This window comes from Staurois parvus, unplaced genomic scaffold (genome assembly GCF_062004578.1).
Source record: "Staurois parvus isolate SC_StPar_1 unplaced genomic scaffold, SC_StPar_1.0 ptg000362l, whole genome shotgun sequence".
NCBI classification, from domain to species: Eukaryota; Metazoa; Chordata; class Amphibia; order Anura; family Ranidae; genus Staurois; species Staurois parvus.
Window position 1 is genome coordinate 12544560 of NW_028318158.1, and position 16469 is coordinate 12561028.

Consider the following 16469-nt stretch of genomic DNA (forward strand, 5'->3'; position numbering starts at 1 on the left):
CATAAACACATAATTTCAACAAATCTTTTGCTCTTCTTTTCCTTTTTTTTAAACAAAAATACTTTCATCCCTAATTTATCTCAAGTTTTCAAAATTTTTGTCACAGCTATAAAAATTTATGTGAAACATTCTCAATGATACCAATTTCCATATGCAAGGGTGTACAGTATGAACAGCTTTTGTGATTAGGTGCTGCTTTATATCAATGATAGCAATGATCTGTGTTTTTGTACTAAGGGTCAGTAAGTTCACCCAATACATTTTACATGGCAGGTTGTAATCCCAACTGGAAAAATATAAAAGCTCTGACTCCCAAAGCTGTGGCCAAAGAGGGTGGATTCAAGTCTGCCATGAAGGAGCTGAGCAAAGCGATGCGTCTCTTCAAAAAATATTCCAAGCCAGGAGTTAAAAATCCCAACCCACCTTGGGCCATAACACTGCATGACTGGTCATTTGAAAACCAGGCAGTCCTTCGAGAATCATTTGCTGCGTTGGATAAGGGGGATGGCATTATTTCCAGGGAGGAATTTGCTGCAGTTCTCTTGGAGAAGGGAGCCCCAGTGACCACAGAAGAACTGGACAATGTTATTCATCTGCATGAGAAAGGACGTGGAGGAGACATCAGTGCTGAAGAGTTTCTAAAAGGGTCAAAGTATCTACAGAAAGCTTTTCTTCTCTCCTCTTATGGACCTAAAAAAAAGAAAGGAAAGAAAGGGAAAAAGGGGAAGAAAGGGAAGAAAACACTTCCTGTGCCAATATGTACAATGCCAAGTCATCTCATTTCACGTCGGGAAGATGGTGGCCCTCCCAACTTTATGATTGAAACATTTCATAATCTAACTGACCTTAATCGATTTGATTGTGACCACCCACCACAAAACCCCCTGACAGATGACACTGGGTGGTATGTGGATGAGCTAGAAAAGGTGTACACGAATATAAACTTTGCCACCAAGGCTGGAGACCTGGAGTCTTTGAAAAAGGCTTTTGAAGAAGGAGTACCTGTGGATGTGAAAGACGTTTTTTTTAAAACACCTTTGATTTCTGCGTGTGCTTATGGAAACATGAACATTGTGAAATTCCTCCTAGAAAAAGGGTATACTTTATTATTATTTTTATAATTTTCACATTAATAGCAGCTGTAGAAATAAAAGTACTTATGGTATGTTTAGAAATAGTAGTAGTAGTAGAAGTAGTAGAAGTGATACTAGTAAGTAGTAGTCAGATATTCACAATGGAAGTGTGAGCAAAGATATAGTAGTATTCAGGGGCGGACTGACAACCCATGGGGCCCCCGGGCAATAGGGCATCATGGGTCCCTGTGTCCTTGCCCAAACTCAAAAAAGCCTATGAAAAAGGTACCAGAGGCATCTCATGGGGCCCCCTACTGACCCCGGGCCCTCGGGCAGTGCCCGAGTTTCCAAATGGTCAGTCCGCCCCTGGTAGTATTAGTACATGTAGTAATAACAGTCGTAAAAGCAGTTATCAATAGTGGAATTAGATTTTTATTATAGTATGCTATTAAAGCAAACCTTGCAGTAAAATGTAAGGTTTTCTTTAGATTTATTCTTACCTTACCCCCACCTGCCCCACCATCTGCCTGCAGCTGCTAGGTCGAGAGTAAGGGATACTTCTGGCCAGGGGCAGACTGACAACTCATGGGGCCCCCAGGCAATAAGGGATCATGGGGCCCCTGTGTCCTTGCCCAAACTCAAAAAAGCCTATGAAAAAGGTACCAGGTGCATCTCATGGGGCCCCCCACTGACCCCGGGCCCTCAGGCAGTGCCCGCGTTTCCAAATGGTCAGTCTGCCCCTGCTTCTAGCAATATCCTGTGGCGTACTGAGCCGCTGAAATTTCATAAAAAGACACTCTTTTAATAGACTGGAGTGTTGTAATGCGATTTCTCCTGCTCTGCATTCCCCAGGAATATCACTGTAAAGACTGTGGTATCACACCGAGCAAAGCGGAATATGGAGGTAAGGTAGCTTTTACAGCAACTAACACTGCGTGGGGGCCTGGGCAGTATATGCAGACCTTGTATTGTACTGTTGCTTGGTTTTAGGATGAGATGAAAATAAGAGAGAAATCGCTCTTTTATTTTAAAATTCCCTCTTTTATTAAACAAAATATTACAGGCTGCAACTTTTGTTTTGTTTTTTTAATCAAGTAAATGTTTATTGAAAAAAGTCACACAGTACAGACAATTGGCGTACAAGCTCCAGAAATTTAGAACAATACAATATATTGTTAACCTCTAGTCAGATATTCACTTGGGGACTGCAGCTTTTAAAAACAAAATTTCTTTATATTCAAGTGTTTCCAAAAAAAAGAGTATACATTTAAAATATTGCAGCTTACCAGTCCTTAAAGGGGAACCTACATTGTAAAAAAAAATTGCGAGCAAGCATGCCCATGTCTCTTCTTCATTAAAATAAACATACCTGCCTGTTTACAACCTTCAATTAAATGTACACTGAACTGCACATGCAGTTTTTAGTCATTTATCTCAAACCTTAGTCCCAAAAGCAATAAAAAAAACAGTTGTAACTGCTTAATGAATAAAGGTGGAATTCTAGCCCACATTTTTTAAGGCCCACACACATACACGATATTAAATCATGCAAACATTTTTGTGCAAGGACTGATTCGTTGATTGTCTGTTTGTTAGCGTAGTGCTTTCAGCAGCCAATTCTGACTGTACGGATGAAAAAAAAAGGTGCAAGCTAGAAAATTTTTATCGTTTGTGAATGCAAGGTCTGATTTTCATTGTGTACAGTAATCATACAGACATAACTGAATAGAAAAAAAACGTGCATGATTGGAAGCAAACAATGACCCTACACTACAGCTACTAGTACCACGCTAGTACATAGCTATGTTTGTCTACATTTGCCTTTGTCCTTCGAGAATTTTCGTACAAGTTAATACCATTCATCATGACGCACCTTTGTGCAATATTGGGAGGTCGTTTGTCGAGTTTCTCATAGTGTGTACTAGGCTTTAGTCAAGTCCATCTAAATTTTTCTAGTGCGTCTCTGTTGCTGCTATAGAGAGTGAAGCCACCCTAAGACAAGAAGTGTGTTGCTGGCCGGATCATAAGGTGAAAATAATGAAAAAAGCTTAAAACAGACAATTATTGCAGACACCACATTTAGATCGGTAAGATGTGATATGTTAAATGTTTATTTTTGGGTTGACATAGGCTTTAAGGTATGTTTAGGGCTTATGTAGCTGTACATGAATTTTGCATTCAAAAGCAGTACTGCTCCAAGAGAAGCACAATCCAACATGTGTTAAAAGGTTACTTTTGACCTACTTGGCCTGCAAGGCAAAACTCCTATCAATAGGATTTGCTTGGTCCAAAGAAAAGCAAATCAACACAATGGGCATCCACACAACACCATTAAAGTAAATGTGAATCTGCTGACCTGTACTTGATATACAGGGACTTTACTAAATATTTTTATTTTTATGCAGATGTATCCAAAAATCCGTGCATAGTTTATTTTAAAAAATCCCTTTAGGAAAACAAAAAACTGCAGACAGGTATGTAGTGCAGAACAAGCATGTTATCTCTGGAGTTCTTTGATGAAATAAATATTACTTACTTGGCCTCCTATACCTTTGGTGTGGCGCACCTATTGTCCTTGCACCAAAGATGCTTGCACATACCTGCACATCTTTTAGTACTGGAAGAACGGTCTGGATAAAAGCGCACAGATGTGTCGCAAAGGAAATAAGGGAATGGTATATGTCAACTATGATTGGTGGAGAAAAAACTCACTGCTGCCATGGTAAAAACACATCGGTTTGTGGGAGGTATAAACAGGAGCCAGGCGCTGTGTAGTTTTGTGATAAAAATAATACACCTTGTATGGAGGTGTCACAAGTGTAATAAAAGCGCCACACCCTTAATACTTTAAAGCAGCAATTCCACCTCAAAGAAACCAAATAAATTTCTTAGTGCTATAACTGAAATCAAGGAATGCGCTAAAACCACAAACTATTCCTAATTTAGTGTAGAAACATTAGTTCAAAAGATATATATATCTATTATCAATTAATATCAAAAAATATCAAAATTATGTGCAAAACATAAGTAATTTAAATAATTAAATTTGTGAATATAAAAAAAACAAAAATGTCCAATTCTGAATTTCTTCAAATGTCCAAATAAATCCTTTCCAAATTCAGGTGCTCTCAAAGAAATTGTGCCAAAATCCACCACCAAAAGTAAAGTTGGGTAACTCACCAGAGCTCCATGCTGATCAATCTCTAGATCAGCAAAAAACGCTTTTTGCTCTGGGAGCAGATGCAATGAATCAACTTCTCAGGTGTGATGATCAATAGCTACACATTCATCCATAAGGTAGGTATCCACCACTCAATATAATGGTTCCAGGAGCATTATATCACTCTCTCTTTTTATATCTCTCCACCGAGGTCATGTTTGGGAATGAAAGAGAAAAATCATGGTGCAGCCAGTTTTTTTATAAAAGTATCCAACAATTTAATAAAGATTTACACTCACAAAAAGGGTGTCTTCACCGACACCAGTATAACAGCATAAAACAGCAAATGGTATAACAGTCTCCTATTCCCCGTACACTCACTACAGCGCTCGTGACTTAATTTTCTCCACAAACGTCAGCATCCAGTAAGCCCCTTAGGGCTTACTGGATGCTGACGTTTGTGGAGAAAATTAATCCTATTCCGCTGTAGTGAGTGTACGGGGAATAGGAGACTGTTATACCATTTGCTGTTTTATGCTGTTATACTGGTGTCGGTGAAGACACCCTTTTTGTGAGTGTAAATCTTTATTAAATTGTTGGATACTTTTATAAAAAAACTGGCTGCACCATGATTTTTCTCTTTCATTCCCAAACATGACCTCGGTGGAGAGATATAAAAAGAGAGAGTGATATAATGCTCCTGGAACCATTATATTGAGTGGTGGATACCTACCTTATGGATGAATGTGTAGCTATTGATCATCACACCTGAGAAGTTGATTCATTGCATCTGCTCCCAGAGCAAAAAGCGTTTTTTGCTGATCTAGAGATTGATCAGCATGGAGCTCTGGTGAGTTACCCAACTTTACTTTTGGTGGTGGATTTTGGCACAATTTCTTTGAGAGCACCTGAATTTGGAAAGGATTTATTTGGACATTTGAAGAAATTCAGAATTGGACATTTTTGTTTTTTTTATATTCACAAATTTAATTATTTAAATTACTTATGTTTTGCACATAATTTTGATATTTTTTGATATTAATTGATAATAGATATATATATCTTTTGCACTAATGTTTCTACACTAAATTAGGAATAGTTTGTGGTTTTAGCGCATTCCTTGATTTAAGTTGTATGGAGGTGTGCCTTTAATAATTCATATGGTAAAAAAATAAATAACCAGCCTGTGGCTTTAGGAAGCCAGGTTCCAAGATGGATGGCCCGTCCACTCAGAGGGAAGCAGTGGAGTAGAATGCCTGTCAGTGCAGGGACCACGTGTACCCGACGTCCCAACGTCCTGGATGATGTCACCACGATGTGGAGAGACGGAGGGGGGGAACTCTTGCTGGAGCCGACAAAGCGCATGCGCGCGAAACATGTTGTCCCGGCAACCGGCCTCTTCCTTCTAAAGCTGCGGCTCCAGCAAGAGTTCCCCCCCTCCGTCTCTCCACATCGTGGTGACGTCATCCAGGACGCTGGGACGTCGGGTACACGTGGTCCCTGCACTGACAGGCATTCTACTTCACTGCTTCCCTCTGAGTGGACGGGCCATCCATCTTGGAACCTGGCTTCCTAAAGCCACAGGCTAGTTATTTATTTTTTTACCATATGAATTATTAAAGGCACACCTCCATACAAGGTGTATTATTTTTATCACAAAACTACACAGCGTCTGGCTCCTGTTTATACATCTTTTAGTACCATAATGCATGGTCTTAATACCTGAAGCTTGCTCACCCCTTCTACTTCCAGCATGGGGCAGCCCATCATAGCAATAGGCCAAAAGAAATGTGTGTGTGTGGGGAAGGTTGGAATCTGGGTTCAGTCTACCTCTATGTGCCTGCACTTGATAATTGTTGGCAGAAGCAGTTTCTAAAGTGACCTGTCCCTCAGATTTCATTCTAAACGTTAAAAAAGAGAAATATTAAATAAATACAGGCTTAGCAGCAGGGACTGGAGTCTAGATTTTACCTCATGTTTTTTTGTCAGTCCCTAAAAACAAAGCAAAAAAAGAAGCCTCATTACTTAAGATTTTGTGTTGCAGCAAGTGTGGTAAAAGACATGTATTACCACCAGGGGCAGACTGACAACTCATGGGGCCCCCAGGCAATAGGGGATCATGGGGCCCCTGTGTCCTTGCCCAAACTCAAAAAAGCCAATGAAAAAGGTACCAGGGGCATCTCATGGGGCCCCCTACTGACCCCGGGCCCTCGGGCAATGCCCGAGTTTCCAAAGGGTCAGTCCGCCCCTGGTTACCACATGCTCCTACAAGTACTCCAGTGCACCTGATCTGTGTGCAGTGCATTGTGGTTCCATTCATTGTGTTGCTCACACTACCATACTGTGTGTTGTGGTGTGCTGCATTGCTAAAAAAAAGGTCACATGCATTTTTGACCTGTTGTGGTGCTCTGAAAGCCCATTCATAATGAATGTGCTGCCTCAATGCAGCACAAGTAACATGTTTTATCGCTCTTGTATCAATGCAGCACAGCGGATTGCTAAAGTGTGAATGGACCCTAAAAGTTCTGCTAATTTTTCAAATATTCCTGCAACAGATTTAGGAAACCTAAGCAGCCTCCATCTAGTTGCCCACATGCAGTATAAATTAGCAGCAGGTTTAGAAGCAAATGATTTTCCATCTTATTTTTCTTATAATATTGAGACTTTTACTTGGACCCTGATACATCATATGTTTTTGTTTATTTTCCAGTGCTGATGTCAATGCAAGTGATAACTTCATGTGGACTCCATTGCACCATGCGTGTCATGCAGGCCAGCAAGACATAGTGGAATTGTTAATTAAACACGGAGCGAAGATAGATGCAGTGGCCCTCAATGGATCCACTCCACTGATGAGAGCTGTGGAAAGTGGCAGCTTAGACTGTGCTCAGTTTGTAATTACATGCGGAGCTAAAGTGCAAATAGTGAACAAGAAAGGTAACCATTTCACATATGCTATCTGGTGCGACAACTTGTTATTGTTAGAATCACCAACTGAATATTCACAGTGCTTTGTGCTTTTAGTGCTGGGAGATCAACACTGGTATTTTCTATATAGAGCTTTAAACACAGAGAACAATATCTTCCTTGTAACCCTAACATTAAGGCCTAACTACAATCATTCTTTTTCATTCAGCGAGTGGGTTGATTAAAGAAAAAAAATGAACCAATCCACACATACACTGATCAGTATTACTGGCTATAGCTGGTGGCACTGATCGTTCGGGAAAAACCCGACATCAATATATCGACTTGTGTGCAACCAGCTAGCCCATACATGGATTGAAATTTGACCAGTTCAGCTTGTATGGCCAGCTTAACTGGCCCCTTATCAATACAGGTGAAACTCGAAAAACTAGAATATCGTGCAAAAGTTCATTTATTTCAGTAATGCAACTTAAAAGGTGAAACTAATATATGAGATAGACTCATTACATGCAAAGCAAGATAGTTCAAGCTGTGATTTGTCATAAGTGTGATGATTTTGGCTTACAGCTCATGAAAACCCCAAATCCACAATCTCAGAAAATGAAAATATTACATGCAATCAATAAAACAAGGATTGTACATTGAACAATATCGGACCTCTGAAAAGTATAAGCATGCATATGTACTCAGTACTTGGTTTGGGCCCCTTTTGCAGCAATTACTGCCTTAATGCGGCGTGGCATGGAAGCTAATTGCTGCAAAAGGGGCCCAAACCAAGTACTGAGTACATATGCATGCTTATACTTTTCAGAGGTCCGATATTGTTCTATGTACAATCCTTGTTTTATTGATTGCATGTAATATTCTAATTTTCTGAGAGTGTGGATTTGGGGTTTTCATGAGCTGTAAGCCATAATCATCACAATTATGACAAATCACGGCTTGAACTATCTTGCTTTGCATGTAATGAGTCTATCTCATATATTAGTTTCACCTTTTAAGTTGCATTACTGAAATAAATGAACTTTTGCACGATATTCTAATTTTTTGAGTTTCACCTGTAGATAGTTAGATGTACTACAGCTGTGCACAGCCTTTGTAGCTCCACAAAAGCTGTCTTTCTCTCTCTCTCTCTCTCTCTCTCTCTCTCTCTTGTCTTAAAAATGCTCCCTCCCCCTCCTAACACCTACTGTATGCTGATTAACCTGTGTAGGAAAGATGTACTGTATATATTTACCTATTTTCTGCCCACTCTGGTCCAGTCACATAATCCAGTTCACCTGTGTCAGTCAGCGGCGGCTGCAGGGGAGAGGAGGGAGGGCCAACAGCAGATGGTCCAAAGGAGCCTATGGGTGACATCAGCCATTGCCAAGCGATCTCTCCTCTTCCCTGCAGCTGCCGCTGGCTGACACAGGAGAGCCATATCATGTGACTGGACTGGAGTGGGCTGAAAATAGGTAAGTATCCTTCTTACACAGGTTAGTCAGCAAAGGTGTTGTGGGGGGGGGGGGTAGTATTTTTTAGACTAGCTAAGTTTATCCTGGAATTCTACTTTAACACATTTGGAGAGTTAATTACTAAAACAGGTACAAAATCTGGTGCAGTTCTGCATAGTAACCAATCAGCTTCCAGGTTTTATTGTCAAAGCTTAACTGAACAAGCTGAAGTTAGAAGCTGATTGGCTACCATGCACAGCTGCACTAGATTCTGAGTGCTCCAGTTTTAGTAAACCCCCCCCCCCTCCAAAATTGTTGGGTCAGAGGAATGTTACTGCAGTAACTTTGCGCTTCCCCCACTCACAGCTATCAGAAGCTGCTGAGATCACAAAGTAAATGGAAGTGTGTCCTTTCAAGTTTAATAACTGTCACTTCCTAAACTGCCAGTTGCGTACATCTATCTACTAGTCAGTGAAACTCCTGTGAGGTGTTTTGAAGTAATATTTCACTTTACCTGTACAAGCTCTAGGACTCATGGTGGTTGGCTCCCCTAAACTAAAAATATCTATGGTAGTGACATCTGCTTGTGCATGCATATTTGAATATCAAAGGCCATGCACCATGGGCCATATAGTTTGGTTTTGGACATGGGAGGATTACTGTGTGCAGGCACCCAGCTACAGGTGACAGGGAAGTGCAGGTACAGAGGGAATTAGCAGTGCCTGCTGAAAATATTTGGAACATCTGTTTTTGAACATTCTATTAGAAAAGAAAAAGTATGTAATGACTATACTGATCACATCTAAATACATAGTTTGCTTTTTTAGAGGGTTTTATACTATTTCAAGCCCAACCCCAACCAAGGCTTTGTTTTAGGTTTTGCACAAAGTAGGGGACATACATTGCAGTGAATCTGGATTGTACCCATACCCTAGAAAGTATCTATTCATTATTGTGCATTGAGTACATTTTGAAGTGATAATAAAATCCTAATCTCCCATCTCTCCCCTTTTCATAGGACAAAATGTTCTTGATGTTGCAAAAGCCTATGCTGACTACAGATTGATTGACTTGATTCAAACCAAACTGGACAGTTTACCAAAACCAAAAGAGAAAAAGAGCAGCAAGGGGAAAGGCAAAATGGAAGGAAAATCAAGAGCGGTGTCTAAACCCCAGACCCCTGCAATTGTAGTTCCGCCACCTGTTAAGCAAGAGGTATGATAACTAGGCTATATTTGTTGTAAAGGTTTTTGCACAACTGTTGCAACTGTTAAAAAACAAATCCTTTAGGGTGTGTTGCAAAGGCAGCGTCGGGGGGTGCACACATGCCTCGGCTGCCACAGGCATTATACCGCCTGTCGCTTTTGGCAGGTGTAGTGCCCACCAAGGGCAACCCATTTAGTTGCAGTGTGCTAGTGCGGTGTTCAAGGGGTTAAAGAAGGTGGTGAGGAGGGGGATACAACACATCCTCACCACCTGTCATATGCTCTCTGAAGAGCGATCTGCACACAAATTGTTCTTCAGAGACCAAAACCCTGGACACCTTCCTTCCCCCCTAGTCCCCACTGTACTTACTCCAGAGTGCCGAGCTGTCGGCACCCCTGCAGCCACTCCAATGGTTCGGGGATTTAAATCCCCGCTCTTCGCTTTCTTCTGCATCAGCGCTTCTAGGATGCACCAGATGGATTCTGGTTGGTCAGCGCCAAGCGGTGTTCACCTTTACATTTTTCTTTGAAGGTGACCTGGCACTTTAAATTGTTACTAAACCCACAACAGTAAAATCAGTCTGTATATGCAGTAAAGCATGCTTGTTATACTCACTGTGGAACCTAAGGGGTTAATCCACCACATTGTGTAAAAAGGCTGTTTGATCCTATATTCTTTGATCCTCCCCTACTTTTACTGTCCCCAATCCATCTGCAATAGTATAGAGCAGCAGTGGTAAGTCTGCACATGCTCATTTTGGTATGAATTGCTAGAGAGTTGTTTTTTTTGGGGGGGGGAGGTGTATGTGATCAGTACAGGGCCAATCAGCGCTGTCTGGACAGAGGATCAGGGGTCATGCAGCCTCATAGGACAGTCAGAGGAGAATGAAAACTTCTCCAACAAGATTAACCAGTGCTTGACTAGACACTGATAAAAGTCACAAAACTGCTATATACTGCTGACGAGAAAAGGTATTTAGCAGTTTATATTCACTAAAATAATTCTTTCCATATTTTGTGTACCGTGGGAGACTGGATATAGTGAATGCAGATTCATGGATTTAGTAACACTTTAAGGGATGTAACCTAGAAAAAAACTGACAGTTTCATAGAATACTGGCAATACCTAAGATAGCATGAAGCAGTGTTTATCTATAAAAGATACAATTTCTGCATACTATACAGGCTACCCGAGCAGCTCCTTTTTGTATGTTACTTTTTGCATGTATTGGTCGTATGGTTTTTATACATGTTTTTACTTTTTATGTTTGTCAAGATATCAAAGCCTATAGAACTGGTTCATTCTGAAAGGGAGAAGAAGGGTACTATTGCTCAACTGAACCACCTAATAACAATGGGAGAAACAAAGAAAGTCGACATCACATTTGTGCCTAAAACAGTAAGAAATATCAAAGGACATTTTTCCATTATTCAGGGACTAATAATCGCTGATCGATCTCTATAAAGACTGGATATCTGCCTGTATCTAAATATGCTACAGTCTTAATACCAGACATCAGTTTGTATGCACATGTTCTAACAGCCTCAAAAAGTCAGAGTAGTGGTTCCCCTGCTTCCCTGCTCTGTACAGAGAGGATCCTGTAGAGAATTAGAATATGAGGAAAAACACTTTTGTAGATCTTAGGGTAATGCCTGTAAGCTCCAGGCAGCTGATGTTTTCTCATTACTGATTTACTATGCTTGTTCTGCTCTGTGTGGAAGTGGACATCTTGATAGAGTGTAAGTGGTACTTTAAAGCCTCATATCAGAGTTACTTCAAGATGACTGGTAGGGTAATCATAAGGAAGCAGCAGGAGATGCAGAGAAAGTAAACATCCACAGATTGAATTAAGCAAAAGCAGAGAGATCCTTGTACTGTAGGTCTTCAGGTATGCCTTTCTCTCCAGCAAGGAGAACAGTGATCAGCACAGTAGTGACATCACCAATTCTCACACCAATTTTGTTGAGACTAACAGTCAGAGGAAGCAGTGCTTTAGATGGTCTCATACTGCAGATATATAGTTATGGAGCTACAGAACATCAATACCTAGGCACAGTCACATGTCAGTAAGTGAACTGCTATTTCATTTAGACGCAGTCAAGACAAAACATCATTTTTTTCAGGGTACTGCTGAGGCAAAATTAACCTTTTACTGTATGTATTTCATATAGAATAGCAAGTCTTGAATTTATTTTCACTTTAAGCCTATCTACATTTAGTAGGTCAATTTTGAATAGATTCGATTGGCTAAATCTCCTACGGGCTTCTTATATCTGTATGAGAATACTGTAGAAACGTGAGCAGTGAATTCCCAGTTTTATTATCAACCATAACTTTTATGATACCAAACAAGTGCTTTTTCTTACTTACTATTTTCTTACAATGAAAATAAATTGAAAATCCCTTATGAATGGACAGAGCTCAAAAGAGAGAGAGCTGTTCAGAGACCTTTTTGTAGATCAATCAAATCCTCTTGATAACTAAGAGACTGTCATTGTTTAAAGCTGAAAATAATAGTTTAATAGTTTTTGTTGTACCTATCCTTCAAACACTGATTCTAAACTGCATCTCTTTTTATTTTCCAAGGTTTGGGTCTCAGAGCCCAGCACAGCGGACCTCATGAAAAAAAGAGAACACCTACGTGAACGCTTCACGTATGAAGTAGACTTTGAAAACTTCAAGATGCCATTTAATAAGAATCTAGCGGAGAAATCCTTGGCATTGGTGTCTACTTAGCTTTGTGCATACAGTAAAAGAGAAGCATTGGCAAAAACATCAAGTCGCCAAAGTGTATTGTCTTAATAAATTAATTTCTTTTCTTCAGTTACACTTAGGAAGTACACATCATTAGCTGGTACTGAACAGGTTTCAAGGACTTCAGTGCAGGCCTGCGCATACCTTTCCATGCAGTGGTCACCAGCTCAGCTTGCCTTAAACCCTGGATGATTTAACAAGCGGTCTCAATAGGTATAAGGTTTGACCAGCTTCTGACTTCTGACCAGTAGTATGTCCCATGTTTCTAGGTTCTGTCCAAGGCTAATTGTGAGGTCCAATATGGCGTCACCCTCCCCCACAGCTGTCCGAACACAGAGCTAGCAAGGAGGAGACAGTTGCTTTGACAGGCGGCATTTTTCTTCATGCCCAAGCACTTCTCTGAGACAAGCTCCTTACAAGTAATGCAGGTGGGAGTGGGGGTCACTGAAATGTTCAAGGCGAACAAGCAAGTGCTTACAGATGGAGAAAAGTGACGCCCGTCAAAGCAGTGTCTTCTTGCTAGTTGCATGTTTCAATGGTCCTAGGGGGGAAGGGGGGCACCCTGTCCAACCTTGCAGCTAGCCTTAGGCAGCACTTAGGAAGATAGGACAAATATTATGATATGACAAAAGATAGGAGAAAGTAGTATGTACTATGACCACTGAGGAACAGACTATGTTAACAAAAATCAAAATGAGACTTCTTTAATGCCTTTAAGGTATGGACAGGTTAACTTTATCAACTGGTTCTATTAAAGTCACAGAGTGAGTAAAGACTTGATGAGTGATTTTATGATTCTGATCAGCCATTTCTGTGGTCCAGACATGCCTGTTTTGCAGGCCATAGATGGCTCGAAACAAAAAATTGGTCGTTCGTTAAACTGACGTAACCACCAACAATTACGAAAATCGTCCGACCAAGTCATAAAGTTCACCCCATATAACAGGAAAAACTTCTGTACCTTCCAGATCACGGCTCATGCGCATATTTTTTCCATATAAAGGATCGTACGATTTGAGCATCATTGATGCGAAAATTGGTCATTTTCCAACATGACCAATAATCCAAAAGTGGAAAAAACACGAAAACCATCTGACGAATTAACCCACTAACAGTGCAAAAATCGGCCGATTAATCTTTCAGACGAAAAATCAGCCGATTTTCAAACCGTCTATGGCCGGCATTAGACATTACAGCCAAGTCCTGTGTTCTTAAGGCCCCTTTCACGAGGTGGATCTGTCTGCTGATTACCTGCTGATCAGAGTAGAGCGGGCGGATAACAGATTCATGTCCACTCAGTTTATGTATAGCAGAAACGGACAAGGCCTGTTCTTCTCTGTGGGCGGTTGGATGTAAACGGTAGAGGGGAATCCATAGAGAAACATGGACCAACCAATCAGGTCCGCCTGAAAGAATGACAGGCAGACCTGATGGGATCATCGGATGTGAAAGGGGCCTAAGACTTTTCTGAAGACTACACTGCAGTAAAGCAATATGGCCTGGTCTAGCAATTACTCCACAATGTGACTGGAGAATGAAGGAGCATTAGCACACTGGTGAAGTCAATACTGTTCTCCCATCAGAATGCAGCCAGGGTTAGACAGACAGCTTTGTGCAACATAGTAGAGGCTGACTAGCTTATGGTGCTGCCCCTTACTCTACCTATCAGAGTGCTGCTGTGCAGAGGATTACATGAAGCTAATAACAATATAGATTCAGGTATGTATGCAGCTGTATCTAAAATACATTTATTCCTCCTTAAACAATCAACAACTGGACTAAATGTCAAGTACATGGAATTCAGCTTTAATATGTAATTCTAGTAACTTTTTTGGGAGTTTAAAATACCAGAATGATGTGTAAATATAAACATGACTGATGGATCTTTCTAAATCAGTATTAATTCCCAGAGTGTAAGGTTAGAGTACACCTATATAAAGAAAAACACGACCTCCTTTTTAAAATGTTAGCTACCCTGAGATCTCTGATTTCACAGATTTATACGTGATTGACCCAGAACAAGCATGCAGCAAGGGTAATCAGAACAAAGTCAGAATTTCTGATTTGCATACTTTTTATGTGTCAGTGACGCACAGCATGGAAGTCACAGAATTCTGAATAGAGAGGTCACCAATGGTATCCTCCATGTTTCCTTCAGTACAATAAAAAGAAAGGTGCTACGCCTAGATATATTCCTCACAGAGGTAGACTGGTGGTGCTCTGGCTCTGTGTGTCCTCCAAACACAAGCACAATTTGAAAATTAAGATTCGTAGAGTCGGCTCCTCGTCTTCCCGATTGTTTAACTTTATTGAGTAAGATATACAGGTAAAATAGCTTACGTGTTTCTGCAAGAAGTCTTAATCATAGCCATCGCTGGCTATGATTAAGGCTTATTGCCAAAATGCGTAAGCTATCTTACCTGTACATCTTACACGCGCAATAAAGTTAAACAATTGGGAAGACGAGTAGCCGGCTCTCCAAATCTTCATTTCCCTCAATACAGTTTCCGATGTGTTTGGTGTTTACAAAGGCACACCTCTGTTCACCTATCCTGCTGATATTATAGTCCAGAATTCAATGTCACTCAATTCTGATTCAAGCCTGTATGGCCTTTCTTCTGCCTGTGGACTCATGTAGAGGAAACTCCAACACCAAGAAAAGGAGGTGTGAAGAGTATAGAGTATGGATAACATGATGTAGGATTTAAAACGACTCAGCAGGGTACCAGGAATTCAATACTCTCAGAAATGTACGTTTCTGAAGATTCAGTTTGCAATATCAGTTCCTTACAGCAGATATTGGTGACATGGGCAATGGCAGAGATGGATAACTACTGTAAGATCTTCTCTGCAGGGACAGCTTTATTTTCGATTTTGGTTTTAGACATTGAATCACATTAAGATCTGCCAAATAGTACTACAAAGGTGAGTCAGATTAACACTCCGCTTACCTGCCTCTGAACAGGAACTATGGGGGGACTTCTCATTTATGCAATGCAAAGCATCTTACAGATGTCAGTGTTAGCAATAGGTGATTCGTCATAAAGACATCAAATTTAAAACTTGCTGTATTATGTTTTTCATTATTAATATAAATCTGCAAGACATATTGATGAAGCATTAGATACTTCAGCTTCCTATGAGGAGTTCTTGAGATATATTTCATGTTAACAGATTGTTTACTGAAATGAAATAGTGCCTTCACCAGGGGCGGACTGACCATTTGGAAACTTGGGCACTGCCCGAGGGCCCGGGGTCAGTAGGGGGCCCCATGAGATGCCCCTGGTACCTTTTTCATAGGCTGTTTTGAGTTTGGGCAAGGACACAGGGGCCCCATGATCCTCTATTGCCCGGGGGCCCCATGAGTTGTCAGTCTGCCCCTGGCCTTCACTCAAGTATTTAGTTAATAGGGCTTATAGGAAAAATTCTGCAAGCATCAGCACAATATGTTTAACCAGTTTCTGGCCATCAAGCTGTTGGTTAGATGCCAGTAGGCTCACTTTACTACCATCTAGGACTCCAATTGCAAGATACAGTTGAAGTTGCACTCTTCCCACACCCTATTTGGTGTGGATATTTCCATTGTATTGTGTTTTAAACCACAAATGGAAAAATGCGGTTTCCCACAGCAGCTAATTTGTTTCCAACTGTCATCTCAAAAGTATAGAGTTGAAAATGAAATAAGGATCTTGACTAGTTGCTATAGACAACAATAGATTTTCTTCTTAGCAACCTTATCAGAGATGGGTTCCAAGTTCCAGCTGGTCACAAAAATGCCTTGTCTCAGTGGCTATAGCTTGCTGTGGGTGTCTCTGATTTTCATCATGGCGCTCATTAACAGCTAGCTGCCTTTATTGGATGAGTCTGTCCATGTTATTATCTTCTTAATAGTCCTTTGGAGGGGCCCTTTCC

General features: G+C 40.7%; 1 protein-coding gene across 1 annotated transcript in view; it reads left to right on the forward strand.

Moving 5' to 3' along the window:
• Positions 1-12632, forward strand: part of ANKEF1 (ankyrin repeat and EF-hand domain containing 1) — a 44108-nt gene extending 31476 nt beyond the window's left edge. The window contains exons 6-10 of the mRNA XM_089685121.1: positions 274-1096; positions 6944-7170; positions 9616-9812; positions 11079-11201; positions 12390-12632. Coding sequence (XP_089541247.1) covers positions 274-1096; positions 6944-7170; positions 9616-9812; positions 11079-11201; positions 12390-12539 — 1520 coding nt within the window. The 3' untranslated portion in view covers positions 12540-12632. The remainder of the gene's footprint in view (positions 1-273; positions 1097-6943; positions 7171-9615; positions 9813-11078; positions 11202-12389) is intronic.
• Positions 12633-16469: the final 3837 nt, after the last annotated feature.